Raw genomic sequence first — 22,814 nt, 5'->3', positions numbered from 1 at the left:
TTTGCATAAAGGCAAATATAAGCTGATCAGTTACGGAAGTGAAAGCAGGGCACAGCATGAGCGGCTGTGGAGCCTAATCGCAGGTAAAATCGTTAGTTTTGGCAGCTTCTGAGCTATAGTGCTGTTGGTGGAACAGAAGATAGAATCTACAGATTGACTCGGACATTTCAAATAATATGTTAAATGAGTTTATTTGCATATAGTAGGGATAGATCATAGGTGCTAACACAAGATGGATGTGGAGAGGTACTGTTCTCTTGTGAGTGGAACACCCACGATATGCATTAATGCTGGCAATGAACGAGTTCTTGGATGAGCAGACAGATGCCACTCTTCCCTTTGCTTTTTATTTGGAGACACAGAGTCGACTGAAGCAAACACAGCGACTTGAAAGCTCACTAATTAGCATACCTCCTTTATGGCCAGGTCACTGCACCTGGTCAAAATATAGTCCACGCTGCAGCCTCCTTCATAAAATCCCATGATGTCATTCTGTACTCTTTGGTTTTAAATGAGCAAACAAATTAGGTGCTAATGGATGATGAATGAATGACGTTTCATGCGCTGATCGGTATATTTTGCAAACACTGGACATGCATTTAACAACTCTATCTTTGTGCTAAGCTAACTGAGCCCTGACTGCAGCTTCTTCTTTACAGAAAAGCACAACACAAGCAGAACCACATGTTCAAATGCAACCCTTACCAACGCAGCAAATAAGCATATTAAAGTGACAGAGATGTAATAATTGTTATCAAAAACAGAGAGATGACTGTTTTTATGAATGTGATTTGGCGGAGGCCTCTGTCAGCTTTCTTTTTATGCTTGTTTTAAGGTGCGGCTTTTTGCATGAGCTACAGTAGTTGTGGAAAACCTAATCTGAGCTTAGGGGTGGGACAGTATTGATCTTAGATGAGACAGTTGAAAACCAAACCAACCAAGCCTTTACTCTATCAGAAAGAATCCAATAAAACTCAGGCGGGGGCTTGACTACCTTGTTTTATTAGCTTTGATGTACAGCAGGTTTTCTGTTTGGGGGGGAAACCAATGACTTGGCTAAACACACTTGCTTCTCTGCTCTTATTCAAATTTCTGCCTCTAGTTTTGTGACACATTCTTAATAAATGTGGCATATTTACTTGATACAACATGTTAAGGCAGATTAGGCAATTGTGTTACTGTTAAAGTAAGATTTACAGTCACAGTGACAAAGAGGCTGATTGACACAAAGGCCAGGGCAGCGTGCCAGGCAACAGATGAGCTCACTGTTGAAACAGGGATTTCCACATTTCCATGTCAGTTTGGCCAAAGTCAAAAACAAGAGCAGGGGGCACACGGGGCACTCACACACCAAGTCATACACCAACATGTAAGGATAGAGACACATGCTTTGGCTTAGACAAAACAATGTATGTGATTTATCACACACACACACACACACCACCTGAGTGTCGTAAACAATAGCAGCCTTCACAGATATTTTTCAAATGCAGCCAGGCTTGTTCGATGTGGAATGGGTGGCAGTCACACGAAAACACCACACACACACATACACACTGCAACTCCACCTCTATATTGTCAACTGGGCTAGGCCCTCACGGTTACCATAGCAGCCTGGCCCCTCCCTCCTTCCCTGCAGGGGAGGTGTTTTGAAAGTTCACGGCGTGTTTGTGCGTGTGTGGGGTGCAGAGAGAAAGAGGCAAAGGGGCGTGGAGGCCGAGAGAAGTGCAGGAATTAGTTTACACCTCTCTCCAGTTCCCTGTTGCAACAAGTGGCAGCAGCAGCAGCAGCATCCGAGAGTCTGCAAAACTTTCCCGTGTGCCTCTAAGACACGCAGTCACTGCGGGACCCACGACCACCCGTGAGCCATGGAAGAAGAAGCGCCCCACGCCGAGCCCAGCAGCAGCGCCTCTGGCAGCACCCACACCATCCCGCAGCCCGAGAGCAGCCCCCAGCCCGAGTGCAGCCGGCAGTCCGAGAACCCGGAGCTCCTCATCCCGAGTTTCTGCCCGGCGTCCTCCCCGCCCATCTCGTCCTCTCCGACCCCGACCCCGACCGGTACCCTCTCCAGGTTCGGCTTTAAAATGCCAACCAGCCCGGGCGCGGTCGCCCCTGGGAGCCCGGTGGACCGCGGACAGGTGAGCGCGATAACGGTGGTGGCGCTGCTGGACAAGCTGGTAAACATGATGGAGGCGGTGCAGGACAACCAGCAGCGGATGGAGCAGCGGCAGGCCGACCTGGAGAACGCGGTGCAGAGCGTGCAGGGCGACGTGACCCGCTTGACCAAGAACCACCTCACCACCGCCTTAAACGTGGACAAGCTGCTGGAGCGCTCTCGCAAAACCAGCGGGCACTTGAAGGAAGTGAGGGTGCGCCTGGACAAGCAGGCGGTGCAGGTGAAGAAGCTGGAGAACAACCACAGCCACCTGCTGAAGAGGAACCACTTCAAAGTGCTCATCTTCCAGGTGAGGGAAGCACAAAGAAACACTAACTTTGTGTCAAAGACGCACAGACGGCATTCCAGCCAGAATAAACGCCCCTTTGTACTAATTTTAAAGGTGCAGTCCCCCGAGTTTTATATGAAGCTCGTTTTATTCACAAACTCTAAGTTCAAGTCTGTAAACGCAGCCAGACAGTTGATTTAGTTGCATGAGCTGGAATGCTGCACACTCTGAAAATGTAACCCTGGTGACGTTATAGTGACGTCAGCACGGTCCCTTCACCTGGGTTTAAAACAGTATGTGAAGCAGACCAAAATATGGCGTTACAAACAGAGACACGATCAGGCAGGGAGACGTAGCACTAAAAGCATCATGAATTCAGCAACAACAAAGATGGTTTTGGAAGGAAAACGTCAAAAGAAGGGAAAAAAATCATTTTTATAACCTTATTTTGGGGTAAAGTCGGCAGATTTCTAAGCACTATTTATCAGATTTGACAAATTTGTGGTTCCTATGCGTGCGATTTTTATGACCTGGTAATATTCCAAAATAACTGCCCAAACAAGTGTCTGGATGCATTTCAAGATGGCGGCAAAGTGGTGAGACCTGCTCCTAGAAGGAAAACGGAGGGAAAAAATGAGAACATCTTCAGTGTAACTCGAGTAACCTTTCAAACTGTTTAAAACTCAGTGTTCAATGATTGGACTACTGCTTTAAGGTAGATGAGTGAACTTGTGTGTGTGTTGGCTTTATTTGCATTTACATTTGACTGCAGTTTTGGGTGTGTTTGGTTGTGTGCACGCTCGCCATGTGCCTGGTTGGCACTGACACGTGACGAGTCGTAAGTGATTTGCGCCATTTTCATTTTCAGCTCTCCAAAACTTGCGGAGCTGGCTTTTAAACAAACACGTGTGCATATTAAAAGAAGTCTGAGCAAAAAACCAAGGCAAAATATAACCAGATTATTTATGAGTTGAGGCCCTTTCGAGTACATTTGAGTCCTGTTTGCGAGGAGAAGGGTGTGTCTGGGAATGGAGCTGCACAGCATAATAGAGGAGGGCTCAGACTCTGACTTTAAGTGGATCTGTTTACACCCCACAGTCATAATTCAGAGAGACAAGTGGTTTCTTTGGATGGATTTCCCACTTTTACTGCCATATCACACCTGTACTCGGGCAGGGGAAAAAAAGTTCGCCACTTTCTGTAATTTCAGGAGATGGTTTCGAGTGAGAACTATGACTAATGGTTCTTCACCTAAACCGTCCCTCACTTATCAAGGAACATTAAAAGAACTGAAAATTGTTCTCCATACATTGTTGCACCGACTGATGTTTGCTGCGTGGCTGTGGGAGTCTTCGTGCATGGTTTTTCATGCGCGCGTGGGTACCTGTGAGCATGTGTGTACTAGTTTGTGCCCAGGTAGTGAAAAGGGGGGTGGTGGGAGGGGGCACTGTTGACACAGCCAGAGCCTCGGCAAGCTTTTAACCGCTGTTGTTATCTGGTTTCCCAGGTACTGAGGCTCTGTTGTTCAAACGCAGCAGGTGCCAAGATCGTTTAGTATGTATGAGCTAGAAGGGAGTGACTTGTTGCTTTGGCGATAATGAGAGTGGACAGTGCTGCTGGCCTTCGATGCACCGTCAAATTGCATGTGCTCGAGTTTCTCTCACCTAAGCAGCATATAAATGAGCACGAGTAGAGTTCTGTTGTTATTTTGGGTTCTGCTTAAAATGTTCCTTCATTTTCCCCCCAATTTCACGTCAGGCTAGGAGGTGGAGTGTTTGCAGATGGGTGTAGAAAGACTAGGAATGACCTTAAGGGCGTGTGCGCAAAACATGTGCATTCTTGCAACTTGCCCAGTGGATGTTACGCTGATATGTTGGGTCAGGTGTATACAGCTCCAGAGCTTGTAAATGACACTCAGAGTGCCCCCAGGGGAGTGGGTAGTAAAAGAAGTTAAATGTAGCCCCTATTCCTTCACCTCTTTTGACTCTTCCATCGCTTTACCCCTCCCCTAATCTCTCTTATTTGGTACCAGTAGGTCCATATTTTCTCCATCTAGTGCTGTACTCTGTTTTTTGTCTGATATATTTTTATCTGCTCTGTTTCACTCCCGGTTTCTGTCTTTTATACTAAATCCACCTTTTTTTCCTTCTCTCTCTCTGGTCAAACCACCTGTCCTGGTTCCCTGAAACTTCGCTAAAGCACGTGCCACACGTCTCACGCTGCTCTTTGATATTTTGCCGCCCACACTAGAGCCAAACTTTCTTCTATTCACCTCCCTGCTCTGCAGAATTGATCCAAAACCCTGTATGTGCTAGATGAGGCGGAAACACAGAGGGCTGTTGGTTAAATGCCTTCAGTTGCACGGAGCAGGGGTCCCATACTAGCTTTGGCCGTGGTCGGTCAGAAATGACAGCAATTTCTGCCGCTCTGCCGCTCGGCTGCATTCCTGCGCATAACGAGGACTAATGAGGTCTTAATTACTGCTGCTTGGGCTTTGTTTGTTTGTTTTGTGCATCAGTGCTTTTCCTGTCTCCGTACGGCCCTCCCATCTCCAGGCCTTTTGTTGCTGTGTGCGCACACACATGCACACACGCAAAACAGACCGAGTTCCAAGTCATCAGAGATTCCGCTGTGTACAGTGTCAAGACTGTTTTGGTAATTTCTCTTTGGAGAGGTAAAACGTTGGATCGCAGAAATTTATTTTCCTATTATTCGTCACATAGGCGCGCTTCAAAGGCTCGTTACCTGAGGGGTCTTGGAGATCTTATAGCTTATCTGAATTTGCATCTCTGTGGCACGCTACATGAAACGCGCTGTATTTGGAATTTAATTTGCTGCGACAGAAAAGTCATTTATTTTAAGTAGATCATAACGCTCCCATCTGTGTTTATTTCACCGTGGAATAGCCTCGCAACAACCACGTCAACCTCTGTGGCAAATTGAATTTGAGCGGCGTGAGGGTTTTATTTGTTCTGTCACTTTGCATGTGTGCAGAGCTTTGCTGTGTATTTAGCAGCGAGAGTACAGCTGTGCTTCTTTCCTCGAAGGGATGGGAAAGGGGATGTTCGGCGATTGTCTGGGTTTGCAGGATCGCTAATCGCAGAGAGCCAGTGGGAGCAACAGAAGCCCCGTCTCTCACACACCGTCACACTTACATGACCTATCAAAGAACCTTCATATCGCTCTGCGAGGAAAGAGAAACAGGCTCTCAGGCCAGAATAAACACACTTACTGTGTTTTGCTGCTGTCAACTGGACAAAACGTTCATGTAGTCATATTCACTCTTTTCGCATCAGCTAGAAACCTCTTTCCCACCTTTTACCATTTGATTGATTGGTTTAGAGTTTGTCATTTTCATTTTGTTTGCTTTGCTACCGGTTGATTTGGAGCCTTTATACAGCGACACAAAGTTGTGACTTAATCGCAGCTTTCCAAACAGGAAGAAAAGGTTGTTTTCTTTTGCTTTTTTTTGCTTTGTTATTCTCTAAAAGGGAGGAAAAACTGGTAACGTTCCAAGCCCTGCACTGTAACTGTACTGGTAGTTCAAAGAAGCTGAATGAGCAGGGTTGGAAAAAAAAAATCAAAATAGTAGTAGTTGTAGTGCACAACTTTAAACTCTTATTCAAGTCCCAAATTGTATATTCAAGTGAACTGTGACACAACAGACAAGAAAAAACCTGCAAGCTAAACTCAGAGCGGCTCTCTTATTAGCTTTCCTTATAAAAATCTGTTCTCTAACAAGAGTAATTAGATATTTGAATGCAACTGGAGTACGTATTATGTATGTTCACAGTATTTTTACAGGTTGGAGCAGGAAGCTGTCTGCAGGCTACAGTCGAGGTTTGTTGTATGTCTCCCTCTTTGACGTGGTCGATTTCACCACGTTATGGCTGAAAGCAGTGCTAGCTGTTTCAGTGCATTCAGACCTGCTGTGCATACATGCCGCAGATGTTGAATACAGCAAAGGTGTAGTTAAAGTGAGTAACTAGTTACGTTACTTTATGCAGCCATGGGTAAAGACAAAATCATCGACAGTGCAGGGAAAGAAGGTTGAAGTAATATTTGTCTTTCTTAGCAACTAATCGTGTAAGTTCAGAACTTTTTGTCAGATTGAAGATGGAACCGCAAACGTTCAGTCACAAGATGAGTTCACATCTCGGAACATCCAAGTGATGACATTTTTTGTCCTTTTAGTTTTATTAAGGCCTCAGTCGGGTAGCCCTGTAGACCCCCGTCACACCCCGAGTGTATTCTCTGATCGGTTGGCGATTGGTCACAAAGAATGTGCTGGACCTTGTGCTGCAACCGACGTGCAACTTTAACTTTGAAGACAAATGTTGTTACTTTTTCACATGTCAGTTTTAGTGCCTCTTACCAAATAGTTTGAGTGTTTGCAGATAAATAAGCTTCTTCCATGCAAACTACTGACCACCACACCACTCTGCTAGCAACCCACCAATGCAGCACCATACACCTCTTTGCAACCAATTTCATGCTAGTTACTACCAGCAACCACTCACATTCCCTAGGAACAGGTGGTTGCCAGATGATCATCAGCACATCTGTAGGCCTTTGTGACTGAGGCCTAAAGTTAACCATTTGCAAACCTGCATTAATGTTTTATTCTGAATCGCACTTGGTTGAAGAATGGGGCTTAAATAGCCGCTGGATGTATTGCGTCCATTGTTTGGCTCAGTTCTCAACCAGTTTTCCGGTTTATCTTTTAACTGTACTTTTTTTAATATTAAACCCAACACAATGACTCTGTATGGCTGATTAGCATAACTATCATGAGTTTTGCTGAATAATTATGGTTAATTACTGTAATTACATACACGCGTTTCTTGTGCTTTCATAGAATCACTTTAATTAAAAGACTCGTCAGAAGCTCACTAACACTGAGGATTGTGCTTCAGTGCTTGGCTCACCAGCAGAATATCTGAAGTTATCTAATGTTACATAATACACAAGTAACTATACAATGCATCTTCTCCAAAATGCTCCATTAGTGACTTTATTAGTAATGTTATACATGTACAATGACGATAAAGGGCAATAAAGAGCTATTCTGTTCTATTGTATAATACATGCTCATACTCGACAGTAAGCGAGTAACACTGCAACTCAAGCTGAGCACAAGTTTAATTTAAAATCAAAGCCTTATTTTCCCATTTCTTTAAGCAACAGGTGGGTGTGGTGGCTTTGTGGTTGTGGAAAAGCTGCTTTAAACAGAACTGATTTTAAATGTGACTTACAGATAAGATCTGTTATCATGTTCCAGTTCAACAGATAGGAAATGGATTAATAAAGCTCACGACTCAAATTACATGTGTGCTTTTTTTTTTTCTTTTTTTTTCAACGTGTGATAATGCATTTTGCACAAAATGTAGATTTTGGCTACAAATCATGTGTAAATTGAATTAGACAACATGTACAATGCTGACATTTCTAGAAAGGAATCGTGATCATGAGTATAACTTGTGCTCTACAGTGAGATTTTTATTTTTTTTCTGTTAGAAATATTTTTAGAAAGTGCTGTTTGAAGCAAGACTCTAAAGAGTAAAACTGGTCTCAGTGATAATAGTCTAAAATGGGTGTGCAGCCTTTAAGGCGTGCTTTCTAGTTGAATAATGAACTATGTTTACAGCATGGCTTCTCGCTTTGTTATCATTCTTTCTTTTCCTTTGGGGTTCATTCCTCAGATAATCCTCTGGCTTTTTCCCAACAGCAAAAAATAAAAATGGCAGAACTGCGAGTAAGAGATAAATATAGAGTGAAAAATGATAAGAAGTCGGGGGGAAAAAAAGGCAAAGTGAATACGTGGCCTGCAATTGTCAGTTAATGATAGTATAAGAACGAGTGTGGAGATTATACAGAAGTTTGTAAATGAGCAAACCCCGTGCATCAGAATGGGGATCTATTACCTTAAGTGCTTGCTTTTATTCCTGATGTAACATTCAGGTTTGACGAGTCGGCTCAACAGTTTCAGCCTCTGAGGCAAAGGCAGGTTTGCAACCGCAGAATGTTTGAGTAAAATACCATCTGTAACAGCTTTAATAACGCAGAAAAGAGGTGGTAACATGAGAGCCTGGATGGGTATCCGCAACTGACTGATACTGTATGACTGATAATCTAGTCTGACTGTTTAATTTATGATATTTTTGCAGTAAAGTCATACCTGCAGACATACAACAAAGGTAGTAGTCTCTCAGTGTATTGCATGATGCAATGCACGTCTTTATTTGGGAAGCGCCGGGAGCATTTTCCATGATATCTCAGATTATTAATAAGGTAATGAAGCTCAGTGTTTCCACCACCGTGGATTTAGAAGGGTGCCCCATCTTCCCAGTTGGACATCCCTCCAGGAAACTGAAGGCAAAAAAGTGGATTGTGTGCGCTTCTTGAATTTCTGTGCAGTGTACAGTTTCACTAGTTTTTGTAGTAGTTTTTGTGCTCTTGGTTTCAGTGTGTATATGCCAGTTTCATGATATGCTCTGTTACAAGATGCCCATCACTTTCTATCATGTCCACGTAGAGCAAAGGAGAGACCACTGAAGTGAGGAGGAAGTTACTGGAGTTTAAACTGCCTTTATAATCTCACTGCTAGTGCAGCAAAAGCTTCTCAGCAACTGCTGATCAGTGTAAAACATGGAAAGACTGAAGCCTTTCTACTTAATCAAATTAAACAGAACATTTTGGTTTGTTAATAATGTTCACTTATTTCATTTATATGGCTGCCAAAGTTGCCACTTGTGTCCTCTGCTCTTTGTTTCACAATGTGTGTAAAGCCCCACCCCTGCCCACACATTGAGCTAAGTACAGACTAAGGGTAATGCCACCTTTTTTGACAGGTTTTGACATGTCACTATATGTCAGCAAAAGTGTGTGTGATGACATTACTGTAGATTTATTTATTTTTTCCAAGAGTTGCTTTAAAGGCAGAGACCACCCTCACTTACTTCCATTGCAAATCCAATAATTGAGTTCAGGAAAGCGCTCGTAGCGTTATTCCTAGTAGGCTTTCGAGGGGTAAAGAGTCGTTTGCCGTTTCTGACTTTTGTGATCGGTCTAATCCCTTCTTTTAGGCCTCTACATTCATGCCCGGAAGAGAGACAACAATAACTATTTTGTTCTCATTCCTCTGCTCTTAAACGGAATGTGAAAATTTGACATGTTAGCATTCCTGTCTGTACTGCGGACACATGTGCCCTTTAACCTTTGTATGGAGTAAACATTGTGACAAATAGCGAGCCTTATCAAAAATGCTCCCGCAGCCCTTATCAAACAATGGTTTTGATACACACGCACACAATGGGAGTAGAGCTTTGTGTGAAGAAGGATCTTGAGAGATTCGAACAAAAAAGCAAAGGGAGATTAACATAAGAGTGCAAACTAGTGAAGACATTATTTAGCACTCTGCATCATTCTCTGTTGGATAGATTGTGCTAAACTTTGGGATCTGGTTGATGCAGAGGAAGTACAATAAGTGACAAGGCTGCAGAGATCCAGTCAATAAATGGGTTTGTATAATGGATACGAGGCCATAGGTGAATTCATTAGGACTGGAGAGCTTATGTGACAGAATATGAAACACATCAGCAGCCAAAGTGCACTCACGGTTGTCCTGTAAATAATGGGTTGTGTCAACAGGTTTCCTCAACAACATCATTTATGTCAACAGCAATAATGGCAGCTTCTCTAGACTGCCACAGCTTCCATTCTGCCAGCACGTAAGCATGACATCGTGGCTCAATTGGTTATTGTATTGTGCAATTACACAAGCTCACAGGCCCAGTAAACATGCTGTGTTTTCTTTTGGCGAGGCAGATATGGGAGGGGTGCAAATGCAAAAGAATGCTCCGAGTTGTTTGCAAAGCTCTGTGGGTATTACGCCAAGGGGCAGGATTCAAAATTGGAGCAAAGTCGTTGATGAGATTTTTTTTTTCTTTTTTTATGGTCATGTTTGTCATAATTGATACATTTGGAATGGCGGGCTACAATACAGTGCTTGTTTCTACATTCAGAAGTGAATGTGTAGAGCACAGTGGTATTTTATCAGGTCTCTTGGTAAAATTACAGTCAGAATAGTAGAATTCAATTTCCTTTTCTTCATTTCCTTCCTTCCTGTGTCCACAGATGGCTCTTCATTCACACTGGGTTGGAGGGTAGACGGGATGTGAGGTTTTGGAAAAAGCTGGGTAGGGGTGAAAGTGAATGCAAATGTGCGCAATCATGTGAGTTCCAGGTGGACTTGACACTGCTATTGTTCTGGGAATAGACGAGCGTGGCTGTGGTGTAATGGACAGTGGTATTGTACAGATGGTGAGGAAAGGCAAATTTTGAAACAGTGGGAAGATGGAAATCTTTCACAACTTTGTCTTTGACATTTTGCTTTGACTGTCGAAAAGGGAGTAAAAAAAATCTCTGAATCTGGAGCTGTCCATTCTGTGCGAGCAGCACAGAGTCGTTCCGCTCTCTCGTCCGTTTATTCTTTTTAAAATAAACCTCCAGATTTCCTCATTCTAAAATTACAAGAGTAACAGGGATTTCTGTGTGAGTGGTGGTGATGCTGTGCCCTCTCATTGCTGCTGTCCCCAGGAGGCCGCCTGACTAACTACACCAGCACACCTGCTCCAGCCTCACCTGGTGGAACCCCCGTTCAGCTGAAGAGCCAGGAAAACACACATTTAATTACTGTGTGCTTTGGTGTCCTGAATATTTTATTTCCGTGAGATATTAATGGTGAAGTTTGCCAATAAGTTCTAAACAGAAACTCCAGTTGAGGTTCATGTGAATGTCGAGAAAGCCAAAGACTGGATTTGTCCTCTGAGGTCCATCCTGTGCTTTCTGAATATGTGAACGGATGTTTGTATTCACGTGCACGCATATGTAAACTAAGAGGAGAGAAGAGATACAAAAGAAACAGTATAGGATGTCATGGTGCATGCGGTGTAAACATGAAGTCACTCATCCAGTAATACGAGCCCAGATCACTTCTTTCACTCAGTTGCAACTCTGCCTTTCCCCACCCTGATCTCTTTATCTGAGTACAGCAAGTGACTCTTGAGGCTTAGCAACATGTTGCACGACTTGCAATTCGATTGTAACTCTACCCTCCAACTTGTCCTGTCACCATTGCTACTTTTGTTTAAAAACATGTCTCAGGAAAAACCGTATTGTTAGATCCAGCGTGAGATTGATATAATGGTAGCATGGGTGACATATTAATGAATTAATACAACCTTTCAAAGAGCAGTGAATTATCAAACATTGCATAGAGAGGGCCTCTGTGGATGCCTGTTCAGTTGTCTCTGGTGGTGAATTAAGAAAAACTCCTTCTAATCCACTCCTTGATACCAAAATGTATTGAGTGGTGCCTTTTGATTGGGCAGTTAAAACCTAGCTGCCTTGATAGAGGTAACAAAGACAAAATCAAAATGATGTTTCTTCTTTCATTTGGCTCTAATGCAAAACAGCAGAGATGTGGAAAGCTCCGTTGAACCTAATCTTGTCAACTTTCTGAGTAGAAATAGGCAGCTGACAGAGGGGGGGGGGAAGAAACATGAGCTTTAGGTACTGGCAATGTGTTATCTTCACTTCACCTACTTTGTCTCTTCAGCTCCTCTAGGACTTGAGGTTGACTTCAATAGTGAGTCAACATGCGTACCTTACTAACCCCTTGGCATTTAACCCTGTTTGTGCTATTGGTGCCCTTTGACGTATTTTAATGTAATCAGGGAGTCTGTGCTTCAGTTTTGTTGACTGACATGCAGAATTTTATTCTTAATCTACTACTAGTTTTAAGTCTAGGCTGCACTAATAATAGTGTAAATACAGAGTCAATAAACCAATCGGTGACATAATGGATAATTCTGTCTTTAGCTCATCTAGCCAAAATACCAATGAGCTCATGTCATAGCAAAGTATCTAGTAATCTGTCCAGAGTTCACAAGAATATCTATTCTTTCTACACTTGTACAAAGTGATCACCTAATGGATCATCCAAAATGTGCCCAAGGTCACAGTTGTCGTTTTATGGGCAATATTCCGTGAATTACTATAGTGTGTGGTGTTCATGTCTGTGGAGGAGCTGTCTGAAAACAAGACTGAAAGGAAGGAGGGAAAAAAACATAAGCAGTGCGGGAAGGTATGAGAGAAAAACGTGTCTCGGCATATTCTTTTCCTGTTCATCCCGCGTAGGCGCGGCCCCAACTCGTAGAAAGGTGGTGAAAATCCTGTAGTGCATTGTGGCATCATGTAGGCTAAAAGGCTGCTCGTAATTTGACATAAACAAATGTATGGTCAACAATACGAAGAAAAAAACGTGTTCATGTGCATATATTCGGTCAATGAAATAATTATCTTGACAGGCCTACATGCAACAGTTACATGGGCTCTTGAACTACATTATATAATTATTAGTACAAGATATCTTTGAAGTGTGTGCCCTGTAATGTACAGTAAACCGCCTGTCACACTAAATTAACTTTGTTTTGTGGTTGCTTCCAAATATATTTTAATTATAATGGTTGGCGTCCTACATGGCTGCACACAAACACTCAAACACACATGCTGTATCGCATTCTTGGGGGCTAATGAGCGATTGCTTAGATGGTGCATTAATTAAGAGGGTTCCCAAGAGCCCTGTACCAGAATGCAAGGTCCACACACACACAGGACACTCATGGGCCAAATGGTATTTAGGGAAATTTTGTTTGTTACCTGCTCGCTAACACTGTTGGGAGCTAATCTGAGGGCAAGCTAATATCACACTATTTTAATATACTTGGGCAGCCAAACACACCAAAGTTATATCTCAGATTTCATCTCTGGTAGCTCTTATGAGGTACTTCATTACGTACATCCATTAATCTGTATTTGAATGCTGGTGTCTAATAAGCCAGTCACATGGCAGCAACTCCTGCTCCTGTAGACATGGTCAAGATGACCTGATGAAATTCAGACTAAACAGAATGGGGAAAGAGAGGTGATTTTAATCACGTTAAATGCGCCATGGTTATTGGTACCAGATAGATTGGTCTGAGTATTTTAGAAACTGCTGATTTGCTGGGATTTTCTCATACACCCATCTGCAGAATTTCTGGAGACTGGTCCAAAAAGACAAAGATTTCACTGAGCTTCTCTGAGCAAAATGCTTTGTTGATGTCAGACTTAAGAAGAGAGTGTCCAAGCTGCTTTGAGCTGGTAGGAAGGCAGCAGTAACTCAACACAACCATTGACTACAACCAAGGTATGCGGAGGAGGATCTCTAAACGCGCAACACGTCAAATCTTGAAGCCGATGGGCTACAATGACAGAAAACCATACTAGGTGCAGACTAGAGGCTACAGTTTGCACGAGCTCACCAAAACTGGACAACAGAAGATTGTAAAAACATTGCCTGGTCTGATTAGTCTTGATTTCTGCTGCGACTTTCAGATGGTAAGGTCAGGCCTCTTAGTACAAACTGATCATCTAAATGCTGCAGGCTGTTGCTGACTTGAGGAATCTCTGAGGAATGTTTCAGCACCTTGTTGAATCTGTGCCAAAAGGATTTGAGGCGGTTTTAAAAGGAGGTCCAACCCAGTGCTAGCAGTGCAAGTGAAGAAGTGGCTAGTGAGTGTAAATCCACCCAACTTTCTGCTTTTATTTCCATCCATATTCACAAAGTTTTCTAAATAACATGTAGGGCCTAAAATGTAGACGGTAGTTGCTGATTCATGAAGTAATAAAAAGATCCTTTCTTTAAAAGCTACTTCACCCTTATGTGCAGACAAATTGTCCCACAAATCCCAGGTTAAAATGATTAGATTAGAAGCACTACAAGCATGTTTACAGCCTGGCATAAACACTGGATTGTCCTCCATAGGTAGTTTACCCCTTCATAACAACTTTAGTTGTTTTAGATTAGGGGCATGTGTACTCGGTTTGACAGGTTTGCCAACAACAGGCAGTTGTAGCCACTAGTTGTCTTTTGGTAATTAGACTGAACGTATCCCTCACACCCTGCTTCTGCTATTGGTGCCCTTTTGGAACACTTTTAATTATCTGATTTTGGATTTCTTGATTGTTATTAGTATGTTACATGACACTAACTGACACTAATAACCAAGCTTAGCAGTAGTAACTGAAAGCATGGTACCATGTGATTGGAATATGCTTTCTGGCTCCTCAAAAAACCCATGTGGACTACAAAACCAATGGGTGCAATCGCACTGGTTACCCTGTTGTTCTCTATAGATAGTCCCATAAATATAGCGCAATGTACATCTCTTGGATTTAAAGCCATCTCCATACATTTTGAGCAATGCATGTCTCAGTTAATAACAGTGTTACTGAACAAACTCTTGTAGATTTAGTCACAGGTGGGCTCAGAACTCAGTCTCTGTGTTTAATTTGCCTCCCACAAACACTTCAGCACCCACACTGATTACCCCAAACATGTTTGAGCCAAATCACAAAGTCTGTGACGTGCCCAGACTGGTGCAGAGGTGTCAAGATTGAATCTTTAGAAACCTTAACTGCACAGAACAATCAGGGAAGATTAGTGTTTATTACCAGGAAATGCTCCACTGGGGGTCAGGAGAGGCCATATTGGCTCTGATTTTTTTTTCTAATCACAGCTGGTCAGATTTTAGATGGGTGCTTAACCCTTAAGAAATCTCATACATCATGCTGATTAAAACTGCCCAACTCAATCTGAAGTGTACACACACGAACAGAGGAGATAAGAACAAAGCCTGGAGCACCATCATCTTCCTAGAAGTGAGCTTTCTGGCATTTCTCTAATCTCTAATGTGTTTGATTTTTTTTATTTTTTATTTTTTTATTTATTATTATTTTTTTAAAGCTGTCATCCACAGAGCTCCTGGCTATTCTGATTTGAGTCTGCATGAACATGTTTCTGTGGCGGTCCCGCAGTGTCAGACCAGCAACAAAATAGGGCATTCAGATTCTGCCCATTCACGAACAACAATGACGTGCCACAGAGAACAAAACTGAAAGGGAGAGATTACAGTTAAACCAACTGAGAGGCAGCGGGTAACCAGAGCTGTTCCCCAAGGTGCCACTCTTTTGTCTTTTTCGGGGGGATTTCAAGCCCCAAATCCAGAGTGCATCACAGTTCCCAATTCGTAGGATAGATGGCAACCCTCATTTGTTTTTGAGGGCACTTTTGGGCTGATACTGTTTTTTTTGTTTTTGTTTTTTGTTTTTTTTTTAAGAAACGTTTTGGGTTGCATTGAAAGAATTCTTCTATTAAAATGTAATTTCTAAAATTACAGCATTACATATTGATAAGTAACTGGTTGGAGTTGCGTGATGAAAAGTAAACACCCAAGTGCATTTTTCTTGCACAGGTTGGTTACACAGCTTACACTGTATATTTAACTCTGAGTCTACTGACTTTACCCCATTGCATAGTAAGTTGATATTTGTAGCATTTTCTGCACCACATAACCAGCATCAAGCTTGTTATTTTCCTCAGAGTGACACCTTACTTGCAAATAATTACTAGCATTTAAAAAGTAACTATAACTATTATGTAGAATAACAGTGTTTTGTGAAGGGTTACACCTAACACTGGTTGGTGGTGAATAAAGACTTTCTACATTCTCAGATCCTGATTTCTTTGATATTTTGTATTTCTTAGAAACATCCCAGAAAGAAATTTCATGAGCTGTAATTTCTTTAGAAATTGCCATATGATTTCTGGAGGCTGTTGTAACTGGCTTGCACTTCTGAAATGAATCAGCTTTATCAACTTTACTCTGTCTATATTGCATTTTATATTCTGAAGCTGTAAAACATGCATTGTTCTTTTCCTTCCCCTTAAAAAAAAAAATGTGTCCCTTTTCTTGAAGTTTTCTGGGTGTTGTGCTTTATATAACATGCTGACAGATTTATTGGCTTGGCACACCTCAACTGCGAATCACAGCTGCATGTTTCAGATGAAGCTGGAGATATCAGGTGTCTGCAAGGTGGTTAAAAACAGGAGGGCATTACTTACCATTTCACAAAAGCTTTACATAAGTTGTAGTTTAGGTGCTCGGAAAAGCTACGGCAGCAGAACATAGCAAATGGTGTGTTTTGGGGTATTTCAGATTTCATGTCACCCAGTTTGGTTGAGTTTGTGCAGAAGATCAGACAAATTCAGAAATGACATTGAAAATGTGAAAAAGTTTTCTTGCAAATAAAGAGTTAAATCTTTTGCATACAAACACTGCAATCACACTAATTTATATTGTTGCAACTGATTGGGCTTTTTAATTAAGGCAAAATTAATTTATATCATGACTCATTTTATAATTATTATCATTTTGCATCTTTTTTATGCATCAACAAAAGGGCTACAGAATTGTACAGAATGGGGCACTTTTTAGGCATTTCAAAGACCTTGTTGTTGGCCCTGTTCCAGTGTGGTTGGCCCAGTCCACTCCAAGAAAGATGCATGGTGGCATTCAACAACATAAACCATCCTGATGCTTTAAGCGTTCTCATAATACCCAAGAGCTACTATGCATTCTTTAAAGTGTAGTCATATTTGAATGAAGACTCTTTCTTACATGCAAGGTGCAAAGAAAAAGCTAGTGGTTTCGTTTTTAATGATAATATGAGTGGTATTTGGCAGTGGGCAAAGTACAAGAAGCTCAGAAGAGGAATTGCAACACAAATACTTGACTGACAGTCTTGTCTTTTTATTGAGTCACCCTAGTTGCAATAAAAAAAGATTTGTCAAGGTCTCATCTGGCCCTTTTGTTTTGTTTGTTTTCTTTCTTTTTTTCTTTCTTTTTTTGGAAAAGAAATGACCAAGACTGACAAAGACTAGAAATTGTAAGTTGTTTTTTTTTTTTCTAGCCAGAGTTTTATTTTTGGCTTAGTTCAACTTTACTTTTAGTCAGCTATAAAGGTTAATGGCACCTTTACTGGTTATTATAACTGATATATGTAGATGTTAAAGATCTCAAAAATGTGCTCGTCCACTATTGATCTGTGACCTCACATTACAGTGACAGATTTCCCACAAAGTTCACATATTCAAAGAAATCGATCAACTTAATGTACACGTCATTGCTTCCTTTGAGCAGAACGTGGGAGGGGCTTTATGTGGCTGAAATTACCATATAAGGAACATCCACTCTGACATCATACAGATCGAGGAGCAGAAAAAAGTGTCTTAAAATATGTTCAGAACACTCTGAAACCTGAGGGTTTGGCTCAGAGGGATTATTTGTGCATATGCTGATTTCATTACTTGTTTAGTGTGTGTGTGTGTGTGTGTGTGTGTGTGTGCGTGTGTGTGTGCGTGTCACAAAATAAAGAAAAGCACTCAAAACCATAATGGGTCCGCTTCAAGAAATTATAGAAGTTAATTTAGTCAGTCAGCTCATACATCATGTGTTATGGACTGTAAAGCATTAAAATGCATTTCAAACTTCACACTGTGCTACATTAAATTAGCTCAAAGATGAGAATACAGTGGCGATATTTAGGCTCTTCCAGGGAGGGTTTGTTTATGAGCATTTCAAATGTGTAGTGGGGTATGTCAACCACTGAAGCTTCACCTTCAGTCTGCATTCACTCCTGGGTGTGAAAGGATAGGGGCAGTGGTGGGTGGGCACTGAGGCTCATAAATCCCCAGTGGAGGAGAACATTGGCTGTGTATGTGTGTGATAGCATGTTTGTGCACAGACGGGTGGGGACGAAGTCGAACGGAGGCGGGGGAGCCCATAGAAAAAGAGAGAGTTGAACAAAATGAATGTCTGCATATGGAAACAATTGCTTCTTATTTTACTGGGTTAGTGGTTATCGGTATGTTTATGGATGGGGAGGTCGGCGGTATAAAAGACAGTATGAAGTATTTGACTACTGCAAAGAAACAGGTGGAATTCCTCAGGTACCTTGAGGAGAAAATCTGGGAGGCATGCAGAGACTTGTTTCCTCAGTCCTCAGCAGGCTGAGAATATTAAACACAGACGTCAGTTTACGATGAATCAGAAACAACTGTGCTTAACCAAAAAGTACACAGTAATGTGTGCTTGAAAGTGCAGTTTGAAGTACACCTTCTGTACTTAAATTGTCAGGATGTAGACTCTTGTAGCAATCATCAGTAGGCTCAAGTATAAACCAGCCATAGCCAATCCAGACAGCATTAGCGCATTGCTTGTCAGACTTGCCCTTATTCATAGTTTTCTTTTACTGATCAACATGATTGCCCTCTTGATAAACTTCTCTCTATCCTTCTGTTTCTCCACCAGGAAGACAATGAGATCCCTACCACTGTGTCAGTCAAGGACTCCCTCAAGACCCCACAACCAAGCCAGTATGATGCAGAATCCACCCGGCCTGCTCCATCTGTTACAGGCTCCACTGATGGCATCCATACCCAAGATGAGGTCCTCCAGAGCGTTAACCTGTCCTCCGACGATGAGCTTCCAACACACGAGGAACAAGATAGTCTGGATTGTGAAGGTTTAGGGGCCACTTCCGTATTTTATGAGAGAAGGTCTGACAAGTTCAAGCGGTCCAGCCTGAAAAAGGTCGACAGCCTCAAGAAGGCCTTCTCACGCCAGAGCATCGAAAAAAGGATGAGCCAGATCACCACCAAGATCGTGCCACCAGAGAAACGTGAGAAGATCAAGAAGAGCTTCACCCCTAACCACCCCAAGAGCCCAACTGCCAAGAGCTCCTCTTTTAAGGTGTCTCCCATGACCTTCAATGTCAAGAAGGTCAGAGACGGGGAGTCTCCTTCACAAGATGTGCCCAAGTCCGTAGGAGGAGCCCACGTAGAGATTCCTCCTTTGGGAAGCATGGATGCCAAGCTCAACCGGGCAGAAGTGCATACCCATGAGGGGGTTGTGGAGGAGATGCTAAGCCCTTCCAGCCCAGAAAGCTTGAAGGCAGAGTTCAATGGAAAAGCATCAAGTGAGATTAATGGTGATCATGTTGCTGGTCTGGCACTTCCAGAGCAAGATGATCTTGGTGTGGATGATGAAGAGGATGAAGAAGAAGAAGAAAAAAAAGAGGAACAGAAAACTCCTGTTGAGACGGCAGCAGATACCCAGATTACCGCAGCGGCAGTTGCTGTGGAGCAAGTTTCTTAATCTGATTGAATTTTGATCATAAGCTCTAGTTGCCCGTTTATTCTTTTCTTTCTCCGATTTCTGAGCACACAGCAGGCACAACTTTTTATCCCTCCACCGCAAACTGTCTCATGTTCTCGTCTTTAGCACCTATTTACACTAGAAACGTCCTCTCGACCTCTCGAGGTAGTCCACCCCCGAACCTTTCCCACAACACTACCTTTAATTATCACCAGAAAAGTCTAAAAACCCTGATGTGGTCAGCAACCCCGGACAGTACTTGTTGTGAAGAGTTCAGATTGAAGCTTCTAGTGCAACTGCTCCATGAACTCTGTAGCTAAGTTGTCCAAATAAGGCAACGTTGCAGAATTTACTCTCTTCAGCTGGTGCCTACCACTTCAATAGGTGCACATCTCCTGGGCACGGGACCAAATACCTCCCTCCTGCTGTGTTTGTCTGCTCCTGGCCCGCTCTTCCTCACTGACAGATAGCTTCTTTTGTTCTTTGTGTTTTTGTGAAAAATAGTAAATCTTTGCCAACCGTGGTTCTGCCCACAGCCTGGTGAGGCAGTGTGTTGCCAGGTTGTGCAATAGTTGGAATGGGAAGTTTCAGCATTTTTAGTGAAAAGGTCTTGGGGTGGGTTTTTTGTTTTGTTTTTTTTTTTTAGTTGTTTTTTTTAAGTAGTGGACTAGAGCTTGTTCACTGAAATCTTAGGCCTATGCTGACCTGATGTAGACTAACAGGTGGCTGTGTCGTGCCTCTTGTCCTTCACTTCAGGTTTTACGCATTGCATATAGTCCCATAGTGAGATCCACTTTCGTCATTCCTAACAATTTAAACATTACCTGAAACACTATTTGAATTACATACCGCTGCCATTTGACTTCTAACAATTAGCTGTTGCATCACATAGAAATTAAATGTAATAGATACATTTTAAAACCCTCAGAACATCCTTAAAAAATTAAAATATTTTTTAAAAATTGTGGTTATTATGGTTGAATTAAGTTTGAGTTCAGTCACGCTGATGCAAATAAAGCATATGACTGCAGTATAGATACCGAGTGTCTATTTTGGAGAAATTATTGTATTTTTCTATGTGAGGCACACTGCTATGCGATAACTGCCTTCAGTACATAAATGTATCTGTGAGATTTCTGTCATTATGTGATACTTGGGTGATTCTAAATTGTTTGTCTTGAAGGCGTTCCTAACGTTCATGGTGAAATGTTTACTGGGATTCATATGTTTAAAATGTAAACACTGTTTCATCAGTAAAGCCTGTCTGTCTTGTTGCTGCACAGACATTCACCTGCAGTGTCTTTACCGTGCACCAGCTGGTATAAGGAACTGCTCCCCAGTAGGCTTGGATTCCTATGCTTTTGTATATATGGGTGATAGTAAACCATGCCGGAAATTCCGTGGCGTTTTTAATTTTTTGAAAATTAACTCCATAAGACATTTTTTAAAGGAGGTGCAAACATCAGCTTTGTGTTTGAAAGTCATTCCTTCAAGTTCCTGTAAAGTGACCTTTCTCTTGTTGCTCTTCCTTGGAGCTTTTACCAAGCTGTCCAATGCCATGACTTCCTAAAAATAATTTAGCAAGCCCAACCAAGTGCAGTGGATCCAGAGAGGTCACAGAAGTGGATAAAGGCAGAAGGCAGCATTCCTAGGTTTGACGGATGACTCTTTCTCAGCTCATTTTTCATGCTCTTGGCCTCCTTATTGGGAGTGCAGAGAGAGGAACGGCGTACGTGGAGCCACAGGTGTTATGCCCCGGCAGAGGCTCCTGGGCATGAGCTCGTAGTGGAGGGCGAGGTGAGATGTCTAGGAAAGGACTTGAGCTGTTGGGAAAGATGCAAAAGTTGCCTTTGAGCAACAGTATGTGCATCTTAGTAGGATTGTGTTTAAACTGTGGGAACCAGATGTGTTACACTGCTTCTGATTGAAGTGAGTAATAATGCGTTAGTCTTGATTTAAGTCAAAAAATAAAATCTAAACTATACATTAAAGATCAATTTATTAAAAGTGTGGACACATTACTAATTATAATAATAGTTGAGTTTAAGATTATCATTCAGGTGACTCGCTTCATATATGTGCCACGTTTTTAAAAATTAAAATAAATTTAAAAAAAAAAAAGTTCTTACACTTGTATTCAGTCTGTATGTTTTATGCAGGAACATATGTATTGTTTTAGCTTCATTTGTGGGAAATCAATGGGAATATTTAACATGGGAACTGAACAGAAATATAAAAAATCTTATGTATACATCAGATATCAGATTAAATAGAGAATTTACTGACAACAGCAAAGCTGTATAGACTGTGTTGTATGTTTACACCACGTGGGGGAAAACCTACTATCCACTGTTGAAATACAACTAAACAAATAAAATATGTTAATTGTTAAATATGCTGTTTAACTAATGTATTGTTGTTACTATGTTTAAGCAGTAATCTAAGGGTATTCATGGCTCTGTTTTTATAAATGGCCTCTGCAGCTTGCTTGCATTTCAGAGCTTTTTTTTCATCAAAAATGTTTGTAGGTTGAAGTAAAAGTAAATGATTTTATCTTTCACTAAAATTCAAAGCCAAATAACAGTCCCTGCAAACACAGCACATTTTGGTATTACAGTATTTGGAGAAAAAAAAGTGCTTTGTGTGTTACAGCAATACTCTGCACGTTTATTGAATAAGATCTGTTAAGAATAAATGCATAAAGCAATTTGATATGTATTCTTTTGAACAACTTGAGTGTGTTTAACCTTTGTTTTTCATTTAAATCGTTCATATAAATCACCCAAGATGAAAATGGATTGAACACTAGGTGTATGTGTACTTTCTGCTTATTCATGCAAATATGCTACTTGGTGTTATCTGGTCTGCTAAAAAAATAAATGTATACAATGTGTATTTGTTCAAAAGTCGTCTTTTCGTTCTTTGCATTGTTAAATCTACGAGTTATGAGGACCACAGTGTGCTACACACCTTGAGCGCTGTCAGGTAGTGATCTTGTGTTTAACATAATCTTTGTTTTTGTTTCTTATCCAGCTGACTTAGATAACCACTTAAACCAAAGAAGTTTCCTTCATGGCAGAAGATTACTCATCACTTGAGGGCTTAAATGTGCTCCCCTCACCAATCTTGTAAACATGCTGACCTTTCCTTCGCAGACTTTAGTATTGTATACATTAATAAACATTTTATAACACTGAAATTGTTTTGTTTGTTTTCTTTTAATCTATGTTAAGGTTAAACAAGATAATGGTGTAGATCTTACATAGAG

The 22,814-nt window shown here is 41.6% G+C and overlaps 1 protein-coding gene across 1 annotated transcript; it reads left to right on the top strand.

Moving 5' to 3' along the window:
- Positions 1–1,698: 1,698 nt before the first annotated feature.
- cavin2a (caveolae associated protein 2a) lies at positions 1,699–22,745 on the top strand. The gene is made up of 2 exons (XM_006793695.3): positions 1,699–2,465; positions 18,701–22,745. The coding sequence occupies exons 1-2, from the start codon at positions 1,869–1,871 to the stop codon at positions 19,544–19,546; spliced, it is 1,443 nt and encodes a 480-aa protein (XP_006793758.2). The 5' UTR covers positions 1,699–1,868; the 3' UTR covers positions 19,547–22,745.
- Positions 22,746–22,814: the final 69 nt, after the last annotated feature.

The sequence above is a fragment of the Neolamprologus brichardi genome, chromosome 16 (assembly GCF_056152115.1).
Source record: "Neolamprologus brichardi isolate AB-2024 chromosome 16, ASM5615211v1, whole genome shotgun sequence".
NCBI classification, from domain to species: domain Eukaryota; kingdom Metazoa; phylum Chordata; class Actinopteri; order Cichliformes; family Cichlidae; genus Neolamprologus; species Neolamprologus brichardi.
This window is presented reverse-complemented; position numbering and strand designations above follow the sequence as displayed.

What these genes read in the sequence shown, in the direction of transcription:
- cavin2a (XM_006793695.3), top strand. Translation starts at nt 1,869, where the DNA reads ATGGAAGAAGAAGCGCCCCACGCCGAGCCCAGCAGCAGCGCCTCTGGC. An exon ending in TCAAAGTGCTCATCTTCCAG is followed by an intron (nt 2,466 to 18,700) that starts GTGAGGGAAGCA and finishes TTTCTCCACCAG; the next exon opens with GAAGACAATGAGATCCCTAC.